This window comes from Daphnia pulex, chromosome 4 (genome assembly GCF_021134715.1).
Source record: "Daphnia pulex isolate KAP4 chromosome 4, ASM2113471v1".
In the NCBI taxonomy this organism is placed as follows: domain Eukaryota; kingdom Metazoa; phylum Arthropoda; class Branchiopoda; order Diplostraca; family Daphniidae; genus Daphnia; species Daphnia pulex.
Window position 1 is genome coordinate 4,904,760 of NC_060020.1, and position 19,074 is coordinate 4,923,833.

At 37.5% G+C, this 19,074-nt stretch overlaps 5 protein-coding genes and 3 long non-coding RNA genes across 13 annotated transcripts; 4 read left to right on the plus strand and 4 right to left on the minus strand.

The window, feature by feature from the left end:
- Window positions 1-543: 543 nt before the first annotated feature.
- LOC124193130 (NADH dehydrogenase [ubiquinone] 1 alpha subcomplex subunit 9, mitochondrial-like) lies at window positions 544-2,296 on the plus strand. The gene is made up of 7 exons (XM_046586790.1): window positions 544-650; window positions 716-1,117; window positions 1,186-1,323; window positions 1,382-1,628; window positions 1,699-1,816; window positions 1,886-1,951; window positions 2,021-2,296. Exons 1-7 carry the CDS (start codon window positions 611-613, stop codon window positions 2,195-2,197), a joined length of 1,188 nt encoding a protein of 395 aa, XP_046442746.1. The 5' UTR covers window positions 544-610; the 3' UTR covers window positions 2,198-2,296.
- Window positions 2,292-3,649, minus strand: LOC124193131 (ADP-ribosylation factor-like protein 1). The gene is made up of 5 exons (XM_046586791.1): window positions 3,485-3,649; window positions 3,312-3,411; window positions 3,133-3,249; window positions 2,961-3,072; window positions 2,292-2,886 (listed from the first exon to the last, which is right to left on the minus strand). The coding sequence occupies exons 1-5, from the start codon at window positions 3,486-3,488 to the stop codon at window positions 2,677-2,679; spliced, it is 543 nt and encodes a 180-aa protein (XP_046442747.1). The 5' UTR covers window positions 3,489-3,649; the 3' UTR covers window positions 2,292-2,676.
- A 463-nt stretch (window positions 3,650-4,112) lies between these two features.
- On the plus strand, window positions 4,113-6,065 carry LOC124193133. 4 transcript variants are annotated; one of them, XR_006874098.1, is made up of 6 exons: window positions 4,113-4,235; window positions 4,490-4,922; window positions 5,011-5,145; window positions 5,217-5,324; window positions 5,386-5,551; window positions 5,616-6,065. It is a non-coding gene; the product is annotated as an uncharacterized LOC124193133 (long non-coding RNA). The 4 variants fall into 4 exon arrangements; XR_006874099.1 differs by having other exon boundaries at window positions 4,123-4,235; window positions 4,791-4,922; window positions 5,616-6,060; XR_006874100.1 differs by having other exon boundaries at window positions 4,123-4,922; window positions 5,616-5,796; window positions 5,852-6,059.
- Window positions 6,066-6,072: 7 nt separating this feature from the next.
- On the plus strand, window positions 6,073-8,393 carry LOC124193132. 2 transcript variants are annotated; one of them, XR_006874097.1, is made up of 6 exons: window positions 6,073-6,271; window positions 6,359-6,530; window positions 6,598-7,016; window positions 7,138-7,457; window positions 7,523-7,661; window positions 7,879-8,393. It is a non-coding gene; the product is annotated as an uncharacterized LOC124193132 (long non-coding RNA). The 2 variants fall into 2 exon arrangements; XR_006874096.1 differs by having other exon boundaries at window positions 6,363-6,530.
- A 339-nt stretch (window positions 8,394-8,732) lies between these two features.
- LOC124193136 lies at window positions 8,733-11,351 on the minus strand. The gene is made up of 4 exons (XR_006874102.1): window positions 11,118-11,351; window positions 10,195-10,501; window positions 9,213-10,086; window positions 8,733-9,151 (listed from the first exon to the last, which is right to left on the minus strand). It is a non-coding gene; the product is annotated as an uncharacterized LOC124193136 (long non-coding RNA).
- Window positions 11,352-13,810: 2,459 nt separating this feature from the next.
- On the minus strand, window positions 13,811-15,722 carry LOC124193134 (DNA-directed RNA polymerase III subunit RPC4-like). 2 transcript variants are annotated; one of them, XM_046586793.1, is made up of 8 exons: window positions 15,488-15,722; window positions 15,168-15,396; window positions 14,963-15,094; window positions 14,750-14,891; window positions 14,594-14,677; window positions 14,388-14,518; window positions 14,064-14,318; window positions 13,811-13,998 (listed from the first exon to the last, which is right to left on the minus strand). In XM_046586793.1, exons 1-8 carry the CDS (start codon window positions 15,577-15,579, stop codon window positions 13,879-13,881), a joined length of 1,185 nt encoding a protein of 394 aa, XP_046442749.1. In that variant the 5' UTR covers window positions 15,580-15,722; the 3' UTR covers window positions 13,811-13,878. The 2 variants fall into 2 exon arrangements, with proteins under 2 accessions (XP_046442749.1, XP_046442748.1); XM_046586792.1 differs by having other exon boundaries at window positions 15,168-15,420.
- A 1,222-nt stretch (window positions 15,723-16,944) lies between these two features.
- LOC124191896 lies at window positions 16,945-17,652 on the plus strand. The gene is made up of 2 exons (XM_046584937.1): window positions 16,945-17,406; window positions 17,470-17,652. Exons 1-2 carry the CDS (start codon window positions 17,077-17,079, stop codon window positions 17,650-17,652), a joined length of 513 nt encoding a protein of 170 aa, XP_046440893.1. The 5' UTR covers window positions 16,945-17,076.
- LOC124191895 lies at window positions 17,598-18,668 on the minus strand. The gene is made up of 4 exons (XM_046584935.1): window positions 18,306-18,668; window positions 18,112-18,240; window positions 17,901-18,044; window positions 17,598-17,835 (listed from the first exon to the last, which is right to left on the minus strand). Exons 1-4 carry the CDS (start codon window positions 18,487-18,489, stop codon window positions 17,636-17,638), a joined length of 657 nt encoding a protein of 218 aa, XP_046440891.1. The 5' UTR covers window positions 18,490-18,668; the 3' UTR covers window positions 17,598-17,635.
- Window positions 18,669-19,074: the final 406 nt, after the last annotated feature.

A 19,074-nucleotide genomic window follows, 5' to 3' on the forward strand; every position in this document is an offset into this window, starting at 1 on the left:
TGAATTAATATTTAAAGAGTGATGTGTTGGTAAACATAAAGTCAAACCAATCCTCCATTGCTAGACAGCGATTAGTAAATTACGAGGTAAAAATGGATCGTGTATCTCAATTAAAAATAGTAAAATGATATTCGTTGTGAGAAGATCGTTATTTGAAATTTGCGGGTGTTTGGAGCACACTGATTGGTCGAGATTCTCCAAGGGGCGGAGTTATTTTCCAAAGTGGTTTTTGTTATTTATTTTTTTACGAGAAAACTCATTTCAGCTCTGGGGATGGTGTGGGGTTTTTATTTTATCTTAATTAGGTTACAATTTATGTAGCTAACTAAGCAAATGTTACAGCAATTTACTCAATGTGGTAAAACGGACATAAAATTAAAATTGTCATTGTATTCACAGGTTTCTACCACACGGTCCAGGTAATTTTCATGATCAACCCCGATTAAATGATCCTTAGTACATTGAATGATATTGATGGATCAATCAATCAAAGTAAATCGGTAAAAATTCCAACTTATTTCGTTCAATTATCTCACACCAGATGTCTCAAGCTAGCCGTAATTGTCGCCAACTATCGCAGTCTTCCGACAGATGGTGATTGTTAGTGAAAATGGCCTCCCTAAAAATATGCTCGCAGAGCTCTAAACAATGTAAGAATTAAATTAAACAAATAACATTTATTGAACTTGTAGATGAACAACTTTATATTTTAAAGGGGCGAGCTTGTCGTCGATTGTGTTCACACCCACGGCGTCGTACAGCACCGAAGTAAACATCAACTCTCGGATGTCGGCCTTTCGAAGAGGAACTGGAGGAAGATCTAGCTTTAACGGAGTTGTAGCTACTGTTTTTGGAGCTAATGGTCATCTAGGTTCTGTTGTCTGCAATAAGTTGGGTAACACAGGCACCCAGCTAGTGCTACCTTACAGAGGTGATTTCTACGATGTTGCACCACTGAAGATGTGTGGAGACTTGGGCCAGGTCTACTTTACACCTTACAACCTTAAGGATGAGAATAGTATCAGGAAAGCTTTGAAGCATTCCAATCTTGTCATCAATGTGGTTGGCAGGGAATGGGAGACTCGAAATTTTTCATTTGAGGACATCTATGTGAAAGGCAAATTATTCTATTCAACCGCTTCTTAATGTTCTTATATATCTTAACCAGTAAAATTCATTTTATAGGTCCAAGAACTATTGCACGCATTGCTAAGGAATGTGGGGTTGAAAGAATGATCCATGTCTCAGCTTTAAATGCAACTGAGAAACCTGAACCTCTTATGCTTAAAGAAGGTTCAAAGTTTTTGTCTGCTAAATGGAGAGGTTAGAAACTATAAATTTTTTCGGAATACAGAGAAATCATTTTCAATTTAACTAACAGGTGAACTAGCCGTTCGTGAGGAATTTCCCGAAGCAGTTATTTTCCGACCGTCGGATATCTATGGTTCAGAGGATCGATTCGTTACTTATTATGCTGCATTTTGGCGCCGTCAAGGTGCAGGTATGCCGCTGTGGAAAAAGGGAGAACATACCATCAAGCAACCCGTATGTGTTGGGGACGTAGCTCAGGGAATTTTGAATGCTGCCAGAAACATTGATACCAATGGGCAAATTTATCAAGCTATTGGGTATATATGTATTACTTACCCCAGTATTGTATTTGTTTCTTCTTTCGCTAACGTTGTATAATTTTCACAGGCCTAAGCGATACCAACTTGGAGAGCTAGTTGATTATTTTTTCCGTGTTATGCGTAAGGATAAAGAATGGGGCTATTACCGTTACGATTTGCGTTATGCCCCTCTGTTCTGGTTAAAAGTAAGTATTATAAAAACCTTAGTTTAATTTTGAACTTTTACTGAATTATTTATTGGCACGATACTTTAGGTCAATTTAACAGCAAAACTTCCAGGATGGCCTATCGCAAACCTTGGATGGGAAAAACTTGAACGAGTAAGATTCTTTTGAAATATTTTGATATTAAATCCCATGCATTACCTCATATGTGTTTGTGTTAACTAGGATCACGTTACCGATTGTGTTGACAATTCCCTGCCGACACTGGAAGACTTAGGAGTTACTTTGACGCGAATTGAGGAGAGAGCCCCTTGGTTGTTGAAAATGTATCGTGCCCATAATTATTACGACGAGGAATTGGGAGAATTTGAAAAACCTGCCCCCCCTCCTATTGTTGCCTAATCTAAAGGCTCTAATAGTCACCCTGTTGGCTATCGTGTACATTTTTTTTTCATCCGAGTTGTTCAAACAGGTAGTCTATAAACTGAAGAAAGGCCAAAATTCAAACATTTATTTTTGTTTCCATTAGCATGTACATAATTTATTCAAGCATGATTTCGTAGGGATCTTCAGGTTGCCAAAAGATTTTTTTGCACAAACCAGAAAAAAACAAATTACTCTTTTGAACTGGATCTATATTAGAGGTTGAGGATGGATAGAAATGGAACATGATGAGAACACATTGACTCTCACAAACTTCAAGATGAACAATAAGGATTCAATCATCTCTGAAAATGTAATTTAGCACACAAACATGCTCGCAAATTCGAGGCCCACCACCCGCTAATGGTGAAGAGGCGAACAAACCGTTTTAAAAAGTAACAACTAAGAGAAAATTAGGGAACCAAAGCATTTACATGGTAGAGAAAAAGCGAAGAGCGTTATTTACGGCTCTGCAGTGCATTGGATAGCCAATCCATTGCTTGGTCCAACCCTTCTCCTTTGATTGCAGAAGTTTTGAATATCTGAAAAGTTCTGTTCCTGAGCAAGTCTAAACCTAAGGCTTGATGCACTTCTGCTACACTCATGGCACCTTCCATATCCTGTTTATTTGCAAGGACTGCTAGGATAGCTCCTTTCAGTTCCTCTTCCTAAAACAGAGTATTGAGCAGGGTTATAATCAATTAAGAATTAATTAACTAATTATATTATTGTGGTCTTTTACCTCTAGCATTGAAACAAGTTCTTGTTTAGATATTCCTATTCTGTCCTTATCAACAGAGTCAACAACATAAATAATGGCGTCAGTGTTGGAATAGTAACACCTCCAATAGGGTCTGCACAATGTTAGTTTAATGAGTTAAGTAATAGGTGTTTCAATAAACAAATAACAATACCTTATGCTTGTTTGCCCTCCAAGATCCCAGACTTGAAATTTCAAGTTTTTATAAGTGACCTGCTCAACATTGAAACCAATTGTGGGAATGGTGGTCACAACTTCCCCGACTTGTAACCTATCAAAGGAATGTGCAATCCAGCAAGAACATAACAAACATATGAATTTACTTCAATTTACCTGTAAAGAATAGTAGTTTTCCCCGCACCATCAAGTCCCAAAATCAAGATCCTCATTTCTCGGCTACCGATTAAGCTACGAAAATAACTGAGAAGACCACCTATAAAAATGCCGGTAATTACAACCAATTTGGATACGAAAGAATGACATTAGTTTCAAAAATCAATCCATACCCATCGCACAGGCTTCTGAATGTAGTAATTTAAACAAAAACAAGAAGGAATTAGGAAGAACTTGAATTTGACAGTTCTTAAAAGTCCGACTCTATTCAATGAGTGATACGGTGACGTTGGCAACTTAGCAGTTCGTTCAAACTCCCCGTAAGGCTACGTTGTCAGTAAAACTCGGGTCGAGGCTCGGAGGAGAACTAAAACTCGGGATTCAGGAATGGATTTGGAAGTCACCATTTTGTCGTCTGCACATCAATATTATGAAAATTTCCCCGCGAGTTTTGACCGTACGGAACGCCGACTGAAAGTAAAACGGTAAAACCATGCACCACGTTTATATGATACGAAACTACGAGCCAACGAGCAGAGATATACATATAGTCAACATCACTAACATGTTCATGTTCCATCATGTTTGTACAAAATAATTTCGAAAGAAGCAGGGAGTTAACTGAATAATGTAAACTGATCGTAAAAGCAGTTCTTTTCCACTCCAAATTAACGGGGAAGTCAGAAATCTAATCAAATTGATGTCAGGATTGTCAGCTCAGTAATTGAGAAGCTATCGTTAATTCCAGTGAAGTTTCGTTAAAAATTTAAAAAAGATTGTTGTTTGCGACACTAGATGGCGAAATGTGTTGTTTTTCTCGTGTCGCAAACAAATGCAAATGCCGCTCAAAGTTGTTTATATTTGTTCAATATTCTTTGTTTTTAATTTTTTATGGACCAAATTCAACCCCAAAATGATGTGAAGGTAAATTTCTAACTTTCTTAAGCACCATTTTTTTTTACCCTTTAATACACCCATCTATGTATGTTACAATTCTATTCTACATAATTAATGTGTGCAATGCCTGTCATCTCATCAAGGTTGCATTAGCATTAATAGATCAATGGGATCATTGGCATTTCAAATTTTTACATAAAGTTGCTGAATAGACAATACTCTTTTTGAGCTAAGGATTCTCATTGCATTCTTGACTAAATATTTTCATAAAATTTATCTAGCTGACATTTTCAGGGTGCAGGCCGCAGGGTGCCTGTGACAATAGGGATACAATGGTGAATGGTCCAATACAGTAAGCCAAGCTGAAAAATCAATCTAAAAAACAAAGGAAATTTTATGGCATGGTTTCTTTGTTTAATTGTTTTCACTGGTTTTAACGGACATAATATGTAAGCAAGTCTGGAAGAGTAGACTGATCACATGGGATGACTGATATCTCATCATCATCATTGTTTATTGTTACACACATCTCTGTATTTTACTATTCCTAGATGATCTTTGTGTGATTTGTTGTCCCATCAGATTATATTAATGGAGCATGGAAATTCCCAATTTTCACACAAGCCTCATCTGAATATTTTGTATTACCACAGCTTTAGCTGTTCAGCTACAGACATAAACTTTTCAGCCCAATATATGGGATGAATGCAAAAGGTAAACACCATAACATAATTATTTTGATACTAAGCACATTGATGACAATAAACTCGATGATTTAATATTTTTTAGTTTTATTTTACAGGTTCTCTCTTGACTCTCATTAATTGATACTTTTTTCAAGCAGTTCATGATAAAGATAATATAGTATTAATCCGTTGGCTGCTACCATGAATTTTCCTCTTTGACTTTCTTAGAACGGGTCCGCTCTTGATTTGAGGTATTGCTTGGTGTCGCTACAATCTTCTTTGATATTTTTGGTACCTCAAGTAACATCCATTCTCATTCCAGGTTAATCCTGCGCCGCTTTTCAATTACTGAATTCATTGGTGGAACCTGACGACAAATCTGCAACCACTGACTGACGTGCTGTCATTCAGCAATACCGCCACTTGCAGAGTTGAAAAAAAATTATTCTAAAAAGTAGAATTTCCGCTAACTTTTTACTTGAATTCAATAGAAATGACGATTTACCACAGTCGTTATGAAGTGCATCAATTTCCCAACGTACTCAACATCACAAAGATGTAATGCTCTCTATCAATCCTACTATATACACTCGCCAGAAATGTTCAGTTGGTTTGTTTCTTTTCCCTATCCAGAATCCCATCATCAGATTGAAGAAGGTAATAAGTTTATAGCTGTTTCTCCAATAATTGGACAAGATGTTTAATTTTCTTCGTTTTAAAGGGATACTTTCTAGAGATTCATTTTTTGCTTTGCGTCGATCGCACTCACGTCTGGTAGGCCTACGAATGGTTTGTGACGAAACCTCTTTCCAGTGCCGATCAGTGTTCACAAACTGTTGGATCGATCGCACAAAATGTAACTAAAGGACAAATGCAATCACACTACCCGACCATGAAAGAAAGTAATACAAACATGTCACTATACCCGACCTTCCATCAAATAAACTGCTGCTGCAGTTTAGAAAATCTGAAAACCTGGAGCCTTGGATTACCGTAAGATGAAATAGGCCTGCCAAGCCCCGTCAATTTGAACGTATGGAAGTTTTGGCCACGACTGAATTTGAAAAGGCTCTTTGTCAACAAGAAAAAACCATCTGATCCAAAAAAAATTTAGGCAAGTTGTTCCCACAATATAGTAGACAAAAGAACGTAAAGAACTAATAGTTTGTTGTAATTTAGGCAACAGAAAATCTCATATGGAATTTTGCTAGACATACCTTTCAGACGGTCGTCAATATTGAGGAAGAAAAAGAATCTAAACCCGAAGTAGAGGCAGAAGAGGATTATCCTACTACTGTTATACCAAAAGCCAACGGAATTTATTCCACGCGCTCCAAGACGGCATTATTATGGTGTGCCCTTGTTGACTTACTAAAGGTACTAAGTGGAATCATCAAGGAGGAAAGCAGTAGTACCTCCACCAAATTAAAATCTCCTTTATACTAATTGACGTCATTTTCCAAGTTAGGCACACATGTCCGACAACAGACCTATGTAGACCAGTATAGGAGCAATCCACTTGCTGTCAGTAAGAAACAGGCGTCAGGAAAAAGAGACAGTTAAATGTTACTTGTCGCTCAAGTTCTCCATTATCTAACCTTTATCACCTCCATTATACCAATGACGTAAAGCACAGGTAATAAGAAACATTTTTATTCCTTTTTGATTCCATAGGTAATGAGCATTTGATTTTCTTTCAACAGATTTAGAAACACAAAAGTGTTGAAATTCGTTTTAACGGTCGTTCCACCGTATCACAAAGTGAAGCATCTAGCCCGATGTCGCTCAAGATTTCCAACACGGTCCCAAGAATAACTCGCCTGCTTGGATCTATTCATTGGCTAGACCTCTGATTCTGGTTGGATGTTTCGTTTTTTTTTTTCGAACAAACGGCCTCAAATCGTTGAGAGAATTCTCTGTAAGTGTGAACCGTCCATGCGTGTCCCGCTGAGAAGAAATGGCAACCAGCGGCCAACCAAAAAGCCCACAACATGAGCATAGATGGTAAAAACCGGTAAAAACCGTCAGGGATGTCGCCCGTCACAGAGGAGTGAAGATAGCTTGGAACTTAAGTACGACAAAGCATTACCACGAGAGGAACGAAAAAGCTGCTGCAAGACGGGTAAGGCCACCTTATCTTTCTCGACTTAAGGACACACTTTAAGGGACTTTGGGATGTGGAGCCTTGAAAGAGTTAAAAAGTCTGAAAAGCTAACTAAAAACTTTGTCTATTCGTGTCATAGGGAAAGCTGCTGGAGTAATCTGGTGTTTATGCTCATTTGATTCATTTCGTGCCAGCTAGTGAAAGCCGAAAGGCTCAAGGCATGTCGAATTCAAGTTGAGCTGCTGCGTGCTGTCTGGAAGCAAGCAATCCAGCCGTTGCGTTCAGTCATTTGAACAGGAATCTAATGACTGTCAATAGGTGGCTGTCAATAGGTGGCTGAAATGATGTCCACCAGGTAGCGCGAGTGTGTTCAGCACTGATGCAGAGCGGCCATTTTGTTGCAAGACGCAGTAGAGATGGGTTGTTGGTCGTGACGTTTCTCACGATGAAAATTAAAAGGTATTCAATTCATTGTTAAGTTCCTATTGTTATTGAATTAAAAATGTTGATGTATAAATTTACAGTGATTTAGCATGTAGAAACCACTTTGCCAAACCATTCAACTCAGACTTGGGAAGTGCCTGTACATTGCCGAAATGGCGTGCCTAGTGTGTCTCGCTGCCTGTTCTTAGGCGTACGTCTAAACCCATGCAACAGCTAAAAGTAATTATTTTGATCAAATGTCTTTCAAAAGTACTACAGATCTAGTTAACATGACTAGAGATTAGACCAATTTGCTCTGCTACGATAGAAATTTTGAATCACATTTTAAAGTTATTTTGTTGGACTGCGTAGTTTTCTGTTACTCTTTGTATTCTTCTGTTATAATGAGTGTGTACACAGTTGTGTTTCTTGAAATTAATTTTCTTTTCTGAAATAGGTATAACAAACACTTCTATAACGCTGTTGGTTACCTTGTTGCAGCCAAATGGGGAAAGGTGTGACAAAGACCGTTATATGCAGCATGAGGTTGCAGTGTGATCCAGAAGTAGCTGTGTTGGACCTGAAATTGCTGTGCTGTTGTAGCTGAGCTGTTCCATCTGGGTTCCTGACTTGCAAATTTTTGTGTTGTTGCTTGCCTGCCAGTATTTTGTGTTGTGACTTCAAATAGTTTGATCTGTCGTCTTTTGAGTTTTCATTCAATCATGCAGTATACGACTGAGGCAACCTGATCAATGTCAGGTTTGACACAGTTGAGAACTGCTAGATAAAACAAGCTTTCTGCGCCAAACAAATAATAATTTGCATATAACTTGCATCATATTATTATCGCGGTAGAGAAAGCGACAGGCCCCCCCCCCTGGGGGCCACAGGAAAAATATGAAATCAAATATAAATTTTGTATAAACTTTTGTTATGAATAAACTTTGTATATAATAAAATTTTCGAATAAAATATTTTCGCGACAATTTTTTAAGAATTTCGTGTAAGGGGAATTTTTTTAAATTTTTTTTCAAAAACAAAAGTCTGGACTTAGCAGAAATAATGGCAGTGGACTTTGGATTTTCAATAGAAAAATATTGTTGTTGGACTTTGAATTTTAATGATAGAAAAAATAAAAGGAAGAGAGTTTAAATATTATTAAATTGTAAAAATAATAAGTTTGAATTTTTATTGTTGTATTTTACAAGATAATGATTTGTAAGTTTACATGGCACTCAGAAATATTTTCTCACATCACGAAATGATCAGCAGGAGGAAAGGTACTTCAGGAGAAAATAGACATAGACGTGATTTATCGATCAATCTTGTATTTCAGCAATCTTTCAACACATCCAGTGAAATACTTCAGAACTTCGATAGGTCGGAGCAACATAAGTAGTGGTGACAAAATCAGAAGAATTGCTGGTGTAATACAAATGAACTTCAGATGGTAGTAGTTTGGAGCAGGATAATACTTAAATTCCTCGATGTAGTATACCAGGCAGCGTACATGGTTGTGTAACAGACGACTTCTTCGGTGTAGTACTTGGGGGCTGCGGTGTTGTAGCTAGGTGTAGCGTAGGTCGGTGTAGTAGACTGGAGCATCAGTGTAGTAATACTTGGCCGCCTCAGTTCTTGTTGAGTAGCTCGGGACAGAGTAGTACTTTGCCTCTTCGGTGTAGGATTCGATTGTTTTGGTGGAGTTATCAGCAGGAGCTTCGGTGTAGCAGCTGGGAACAGAGAAGTAGTTAGTAGCGTCGGTGCAGTAAGTAGCTGAGAACAGAGTTATACTTGGGAGCCTCGGTGTAGTCGGATGGGGCGGCATGCGCTGTCATGTAGTACTCCGTGGCCTTGGTGGTGTAGTTGCTCGGGGCAGCGTAAGTTGTGGTATAAAACTCCGGTGCTTTAGTGGTGTAGTACTTGAAGACCTCGGTGCAGGAACTCGTCGTTGCGTAAGTTGTGTAGGAAGGCGGCGGCGATGTGGTTTGATATCCGCCATACCCAGAGACTTCGGTACACCAGTGGTCGATCCAGCCAGCAACGATACAACACCCAACAGCAGCACGACACCATAGTTAACTAGACAATTAATAAATTTAAACATAAATATTAAATAATAACAGGCATATTAGCAACTAGAAAAAAAAAAAGATTGATACAAAACTCAAAGTAAAAAACTTAATAGTTGCCCATAATTCCGAACTGGTTACACGATGAGGAATGCAGTTGGTGACAGACAGGGCTCTGCAGTTCGGGGACGACTCCTCATACGCACAGACATACTTCAGGACGTAGGTGTAGTAGTTCGGGGCAGCGTAGGTTGTAGTGTAATACTTGAGCGATCCGGTGTTGTAGTAACGCGGGGCCTCGGTGTAGTAGGAAGGGGCAGCATATATAGACGTGTAGTATTCCGGCGCCTTAGTGATGTAACTCGGGGCAGTTATACTTCGGGATTCGGTGTAGCAGCTCGTGGCATCATAAATTGTGGTGTAACACTCTTGAGCCTTGGTGGTGTAGGAACCGGTTGTTGCGTATGTTTTTGTTGCGTAGTAAGGCGGCAGCATTGCGGTTTGACATTCGCCATACCCCAGGAGACATTGGTACACCAATGGTCGACCCACCAATCAACGATACAACACCCAACAGCATACGACGACTTAGATAACTACACAGTAAAAAAATTCAAACATTAATATTAAATATTAACAGGCATATCAACAGATAGAAACAATAGAATTGATACACAACTTAATGTAAAAGACAGAATATTTACCCATGGTTGCGAACTGGCAATACGGTGAAGAAGGCAGATGGTGAGTGCGCTGTAGTTGTTGCCGTGTCGAAGATGCTCTCTCGACTGATTTCCCTTCGCCTTTTCTCTCGCCTTTTATACGATTTTTTTCTCACCCTCACCTTTAAAGCCTTGCGGGTGTTGTACCTGTTTGATAATGTTGCAAAACGTCCGTCCTCACCCATCCTCTACACCATTGCATGACACGTATTTATGTAAAGATCTCCGTGACCTTCGAGTATGTTTTACTGGCCTTTCCTTCTGCAGGTTGATGTGGCTGGGGGTGGGTCTACAACAACCAAAATCAAAATGAATACTAAGTTAAATGGTAATGGCTTAAAACTATACCAATTGACATTGGAGTCATTTGACTCGTTTCTTCGTCGAATGAATAAATCTTCCATTTCGAACCGTTTGAAGGACAGTCGGCTTTTTTGAAAATATTCCTACCCAATCTTATCCAAGTTTCGAACACATGATCAATCCATATTCATTTCATGATGTGCACACAGTTGAGCCTTGTTAGAAACCTCTTTTCTCTGTCAATAAGTTCTCAAAAGTTTCAAAAAGTCACATGAAAACCGTCTGAACTATTAACTGATTTAGAAACCGAAAGTAGATTTAAACGTAAATTATCAAAAATCTAACAAATGAGTTTTGTAGCTAGATAACTTACGGTCAAATTTCACCCCAAATAATCTAACAATAACTCCAATAAATGAATTTAGAAATAAGGAAAATAAAAGTAACTAAAACTGGTGCTTTTGGCAGCTGAAAAACGATCGAAGATGGCCTTAGATTGACGCCATACAGCTTCAAAAAGAAGACATCCCTGTTCTAGCTCATCCACACTGAATTGAAATAACAACAAAAAAAAAGACAAATGAAAAATACTCGATACTCACAACATATTCTCCTGACTAAAATCGTGATCTCGTCGTCCTCAAGAAACTCCCTGCTGCATTGAGAGCTGGCCTGGGGTAGTTCAAGTTGGCTGCGAATGATGCTTATCGGGTTCGGGTAGCTGGAGCAGGCTCAACTCCCCCATTCCTCGGAGCGACGAAAGGATGGCAGCATATACTGCTGACTTGCATTTTCATCCGGTGTTACCAATGGATTCAGTCATTGAATATAGCGGCGCAAGACAAGACCCTTCCAGGTTCGCCCTCGGGTATTAACGGGCAAGATATCAGTTAAAAGCTTTTGCTTATAGTTTCAAAACAATTAAAATGTAGGAATTTCGTAAGATTTTGTTTATTGTAATTTCCTGGATTTTTTTGCTGTATCATTTACGAAATAAAATAATAAACAATGTAAATTCTTGAGTTAAACTCAGACAGTGGCCCAATTTCTCCATCACAAGGGCTGAGGTAAAAAGGCAACAGTTCAGGGTACAACATCGAGGCAACAGTTCAGGTTATAAGATCGAAGCCATATTTTAGGAAAAAAGTTTGAGGCAAGGCAACAATTCAGGGAAACAGATGGAGGCAACAATTCGAGAAAAAAGATGGAGGCAATTAGCTGCAGTCGATGTTTAAGGACGTCAAGTAATTAAGATCTTCAGACAATCAGTAAAAAAGGATTTGTTTACTGATTGTCTTTAAGCCACTCCCTCAGCTCCCTTTCATCAGGTATATCCGGGTTGATCTAAAGAGAATACACAAGAAAAAAAAATCCCGATGAAAAAAACTGCTGGAGAAATATTATTGAGTTTAAACTTACCATGATTACCGAATCATCGAAGGAGTCTAGGAATATTTCTCCACTATCGCGTGTTGGGGAAAATGCCATATAAACTTTGGAGGGACATTAACCCATGAGCAATTTGATGAGAGAGCAACCCATGAGAATAAATTTGAAGAAATTGATGACAAGCAATCCCTTTCAAAGTTTGGCTCATAAATAAATACCTTGAAAACATTATCGAGTTCCATTGAAATGACATCACGATCTAGTGGGAAAAAATCAACAGGCAGTTCATCAATAGAAGTAAGAGTTCCATACACTCCTTTGTCCTAAATGAAGTAATAATTTTGTCAACAATTTCTTCTTCGCTGATTTAAGTAACTTTAACCAACCTTGAGCCGCTGTTCACATACTGCACTTCGTCGGGAGACAAAAATTAACTGATATTCCTTACTAGCAGAATGTCCTTGGCTTTTTCGCTGAAATGTAAATTAACTTATTGTTGACTATTTAAAGTTAAAATATGTAGATTATTCATACCTGTGCAAGTTATCGGCAATACAATCCATCAGCTCAACTTCAGGTCTTGTGATGAACAGTATATTTTTAACAGATATGGAAGGCAAGCGCCCAGGTTTTAACTGGAACATTTTTACAACATCTAGTTCCTTAAGAAAACTGTATTCTGCCACCAAACCAATGGGGCCAGTGAATTGTTCATCCCAAAATATTGCCTAGCATAATTGATGAATTTACGTACATTTCTTAAATGGAATAGCACACACCAAAATACCTTTGTTCCACTGAACTTCTCTAAAAGAGAAACAATATCCTGTAACAATAACAAAACTGTTGACGAAATTTATTTTTACTGAACAAGACATCAACAGACTGTCAACAGACAACCTAATGGATTTTGTGGTTGTCCTAAGTCACAAAAAGCTAATGACTAAATCCGCATAAAAATTAATAAAATTTAGTATTACCAAATGAAGCGAAACTTACCTAAGCGCTGAGATAAATTACTGTAAGTTTACACAAAAAGTTTGAAGAAAATCGATGCAGTAGTTTAGTTTTCTATAAATTTATTCTGATTCTGAATTAAAGGTTCTGGAAGCCTGGCTCAGAACAGCGTTCACTCCCCCACATCCCCCCCCCACTCCTACACACACACACACACACCCGCATTTACTTTAATGCCTTCTGGTAGTACAAGTACTACCCTCAGGGATAAACCTGATATGAGAATGGGTGTTACTTTAGATACCAAAAATATCAAAGAAGATTGTAGCGACACCAAGCAATACCTCAACTCAAATCAAGAGCGGGTCCGTTCTAAGAAAGTCAAAGAGGAAAATTCATCAAGGTAGCAGCCAATGGATCAACAAACAAAGAACTTAGTGGACCATGTTGCCCTTAGCCCTTTTTTTTTCTTGGAAAGAAAACTAGGTGGTTCTTTATTCACTATTAAGCAAAATCTAAATTTAAAAAAATAAAATAAATTAAATTGCTGTCAATTGAAGATCATGATGAATTCTCAAAATTCTATGTAAAACAACTTACAGATCATCTGTGACGATAAAAAATAATAAAGAATCTTGGTTTTCACCAGCAGTGTCATGCGTGACATACTGACATGACAGATAAAAATAAGACGTTCTGACCTGCGGGTAATCGGGTCAGGAAGAAAAAAAATGGAAACCCCACCAGCTCGTTAAAATCTTGTCCGACTCCCACCTTCTTCGGGCCAAATCCACTTGCAGAACCGTAGGGGAGGCACTAATAAGAGGCACTTTCCTGTAATCTTTAACAACTAACGGATAATGGTGATAAGAATAAATGATAAGAACCATGAAAATGAGAAAATCAAAAGAAAATAACAGATTATTACGCTTGAAAGCTTAAACCAATCTATCACTCGCCGAATTTTATTCGAAATTTCGCAGCATTAAATTGAACAATGACAATAAGTAAGGAATATTAGGAATCAGCAATTAGTTCATCCCAATCAGGTAAACAGACAGTTTTGTATTTGATTGGTCCTAGTGCTCTCATTTTGCCGGTCTTATCTTCTGCATCAACCTCAACGGAAATCAAATCCTATGGCAGATATATAAACGTTTATGCAAGTGTCAGACGAAAATTTTTGAAAATCATAGAACTACCTGTAAGTAAGACACTTGGGTAGCGCTATCCAACACAAAAGAATGTTCTCCCATTTGCAAAGTTATCTTCCCTGATTTATGGATGCGTAGAGTTCCTAATCGACCTTCAGGAATATCTTCAAAAACACTTTCTTTATCAGGTTTTGCTTCAGAAATGGAGTGATCAACGACTTTCTCTTGAATTGCAGTCCCGGGTTCGTTTTTAACTTGAGGACGTTCCTTATCCGATTTCAGGCTTGGCAGCACATCTGGTAACTTCAATCAAAATAGAATTGCACGATTAGACGACCAACTACCCGGCGATAATGTCATATGTCAACTTACCTGAATGAACAGTAATTCACCCTCATTTTGGAAAATGTGTTCTCCTGTGACTTGAGAAGGTTTCAGACGTCGCTGGTAAGAAGATGCTTTAGGAGTCGGAATTGGTTTTTTCTCATCCTTCTCTTGCTTGACTAATGTAAATTTCAATATTATTTTTTTAGTTTGTGTGCAAAAAGATTTAAACTTTCTGAAAAATATACACATACTGGTGACCCCTCCTTCTACTGTGATGGCTGGTTTGCTTTCAGATTTTATACCAATATCGTCAACTTCTTCCTTTACACTTGCATCTAAATAATTATAAAAACAAAAACAACCACATTAAATGTACCATTCCTTTACTGCTACTCAGTTATGCATACCTAAACTTGATTTTGGTAGTTGGATGGGCTGCATTACCACATTATTGTAAAAACCATCACCCAGTTCAGAATCATCCAAGAAATCATCTCTTAGCAATGCACTCAGAGCAGCGTCTTCCTCTTCCTTGTTCACTTTGGTGTTCTGTTTGAATTCAATTAAACTTACTGGTTATTTTTTTTTGTCTTTTGTTAAAAATTGAACTTGTATTCTACCTGAGTGTTCAGTCGTGGTTTTTCCAACCCACCAGAAGAGCCTCCACCTTCTCTGTCAGCATATGCTGATGATGAACTTCTCATTTTTGGATTCGAATCACATACTCCTTGTCCAAAAAGTGCTCCTTCGCTCTTAAAGAATAGAATGTAATAGTTGAAGGATATTAGACATATTATTAGCATAACAATACAAAAAAATTAGTACTTGAACCCATTCCTTTCCTCTGCCTCTTCCTCTTCCCCGGTTATCATCTCTTCTACCACCTCGCCCTCTGCCATTACTAGAAGATTCTGCAGAGTTGTCAACATTCAAAGGTGCCTCCAGAGTTTTTGTGCGCCTAACTGGGATTGTCGGTTTGAATTCCTTCTTTGGTTTTGCAGCCCCTGACACAGAATTTAAATTTGGTCTGGAACTCCCACCTAGGCTAAGATCCCTTTCCCCACGCAAAGAAGGTAGTCTAAAAATTATTAGTATTTTAATAATCAATAATAAAAATTTTTATTGCACAATCGTTAGTTCATTACCTCCCTGATCTATTGGCATTTAAAGGCGATGTCGCTGCTTTGAGAGCGAGTTTTTTTACGAGATCTGATGGATTTCCTCCTGAACCGCTCATTTTCAATTTTCACTTTTTACTTCACAAAATCGTGTTTTACAATTTTGTCTTTGCTAAACAACAAAGCATTATTATTATCTAAACAACACTGTCGACTGTCGCACTCTGCTCGTCCTCGTCTGCTGTCGCGATTTTTGAGCCTACAGACGAACTTTCGCGACAACTGTAGTATAGTCAAATTGGCGATTTGACCCCAAACAAATTATTACCTGAATTTTTGTTCGTGAGCACTGTGTGTACTATAAAAATGTAGTTATTTTTAAAATACTAGTTAAAACTATCGTGTAGAACATGTATAAATCGTGATTTGAAATTTTATTTCCCGTGTAAATATTCTTTCTTGTTGAAATAAACCATTTAAAAAAATATTAAATTTTAGAAAATCTTTCATTCTATAAGTACCCAACTTTTTGTGCAGTTATAACGAGATTTAGTATTTTAAAAAAAATTAAACGTAAAACCCAATTTTTTTCCCCCGCGAAAAAGTGTTTCCGTATTTAACACAGCCGCTTATGGGAAAATGGGTTTTTTTAAAAACAGTATTTACATGACATCTTAGCACATAGAAATCCCCCCTTGGGTTCATTTTATAGCTAAAGAGTCATTCTATCTTATTCATTTATATTTATTCAAAAGGGGACATTCGTTTAGAAGTTATAACCGATATTCTAGGCCCTAATTTTGCATATTTTCCAAGTGTTTTGCATTAGTGAGTAACACACCCGCTTGGAGTGCAGCCCCTTCTAGCGGAGAGCGGCTGTGCTAATCACCACCAAGCGGGTGTGTTACTCACTAATGCAAAACACTTGGAAAATATGCAAAATTAGGGCCTAGAATATCGGTTATAACTTCTAAACGAATGTCCCCTTTTGAATAAATATAAATGAATAAGATAGAATGACTCTTTAGCTATAAAATGAACCCAAGGAAGGATTTCTATGTGCTAAGATGTCATGTAAATACTGTTTAAAAAAAAACCCATTTTCCCATAAGCGGCTGTGTTAAATACGGAAACACTTTTTCGCGGGGGAAAATATTGGGTTTTACGTTTAATTTTTTTTTAAATACTAAATATCGTTATAACTGCACAAAAAGTTGGGTACTTATAGAATGAAAGATTTTCTAAAATTTAATATTTTTTTAAATGGTTTATTTCAACAAGAAAGGATATTTACACGGGAAATAACATTTCAAATCACGATTTATACATGTTCTACACGATAGTTTTAACTAGTATTTTAAAAATAACTACATTTTTATAGTACACACAGTGCTCACGAACAAAAATTCAGGTAATAATTTGTTTGGGGTATGGGGCTCTTCGGGATCTGTTTTATTTAGCCGATTTATCTGGCAACGCAGCATGGCTCTAGACTTATTTCGAACAATAATGTAATGTCAAAAAATTTTGCTTCTGCATCCCAACAACAAGGCTCTACTAATTTGACAAAAGTGTTTCTTCTGTGTTGAAAAATGTGTTTAATGTTTTGAAATATTATGTCTTTATCGAATTATGTTAGTGGGCTTTCAGTAGAAGCCAAAGAAAAATACCTTGATAAATTGGATATTCTTCAGTGTGATTGCCCTTACAGTTTATCTAAAGATTTGTGGAAACAAGGACTTCAGTGTTGCACAATTATTCCCAAAATAGATCATGGGGATATATTCGCCTACTTAGTTTTCTCCAGAAGTATTATAGATGTGGAGAAAACAAAGAGAGCCTTCAAAGGTCTCAAAGCTGAGTCAAAACAAGCAGTGAACGATGGCTGGCTGAAACAATTTATGGCAATGTGTTTGTCATCTGGAGTGGTTTTAGTTAAAGCTAAGGTAACCCCTCAAAGTTGTTTATTATTGACATGAATTATATTTTCTGTTCTAATTCACAATTAGGTAACTCCATCTCAAGCTATCAGCAAAACTCCTCACTCACCATGGGCTGCATTAGGTGTTGATGGCTGTGTAATATACGCTCATTGTATGGTAATGCTTAATGAAATTTGGGAAAATAAACCAAGAAATTTAAGAATGAGGCCAATGACACTTTATTTCAATCAATCTACATACAAAACTTAAACTGAAGCAATTCAACTTGCTTTGTTAACTGAGACACTTGCTCGATCAATCGTAGACGCTGTAATTCTCCTTCGAGATTATCGTCCAGGTTAGTTGTTGAATTGCTAACTTGTGATGTTGTTAAGCACTCCACAGCAGGAATTGGTATAGGCCTACAGTTAATCTCGTTTCCTTGTAGTAATGCTATTAAAATTGGAAAAAAGCATTAGGCAAGCAATAAGAAATAAACAAAAATGTAATTACTTTACCACTCTGTGAAGTACTTTCATGGCATAATGAATCTAGATGTAATGTAGTCTCCGATGGGTTCTCATTGCTGGGAAGTTCACATTCTATGGTTGTGTGTAAACTCTCTTCGCAATTACTTGGAATGCTGTGTTGATCAAGCTCATCTAATACTTGAAAATGAAATGCTTAACATTGACAAACAGACTTGTAAATTTGTAGTTTGAATATTACCAATCGGCAAAGAATGATCCTGAATTTCAGAAAGTAGAGGTGAGTCTATTAATTCTAGTGGCTCATCCCCTAACAACAATGATGGCACAAAATCTGGATGCCTCGGGTAGATATCTTTTGCAGGTTTCCCTAATATAGCACAACAGAGTATGTATTAGCAATAAATAGCAATAACTAGCTTGATAGAATTATACCTCCATAGAAATGCTTTGAGCATATCCAGATTTTATTGATTTTGGTATGACGATTAGCTTTTCTACGTTTAATCTTAATCTTGTCAAGCCAAAGCTGACGACGAACACTGTTTTCTGGCAAAGAATACAATTTGACACCATCACTGATCTTACGTCCACACTTAGCAACATTACAAATTCTCATTTCAGTTAACAATCGAAAGAAAATTTCAACACACAAGAAACACTTTAGTCAAAACAGTAGAGCCTTGCTGTTTGGATTCAGAAGCAAAAATTTTTGACATTACATTATTGTTCTAAATAAGTCTAGAGCCATGCTGCGTTGCCAGATAAATCGGCTAAATAAAACAGATCCCGAAGAGCCCTATACCCACTTTTTGGGCACAATTTGACTATACTACTGGGCAGTGTTGCCAATTTATGAAACTGAGTGGCTTAAAAAAATCGTCGTTGTGTGTCCAAGATTTGTCCAAGCACTCCCAAGCAGGACCAAAGGTGGTAGACGGTAGACCTTTTGGCAATTCAGTCAATGCCAAATGCTGAGCATAGCTTACTTTTACTTAATTTAGTATGTAATTAATTATGTATGCATTTTTTTAAAATAATCGATTATGACGATAGGTTACCGATATTGCCATCTAGTAGTCAGAATATAACTATGGTCCCCAGCTCGATTAAGGCAAAAGCGCTCGCGCAAATTGAAAAACAATAATTACACTAGCGAAAAAATCATTCTTAAGAACTAATAAAATATCAGCTATTGTCATAA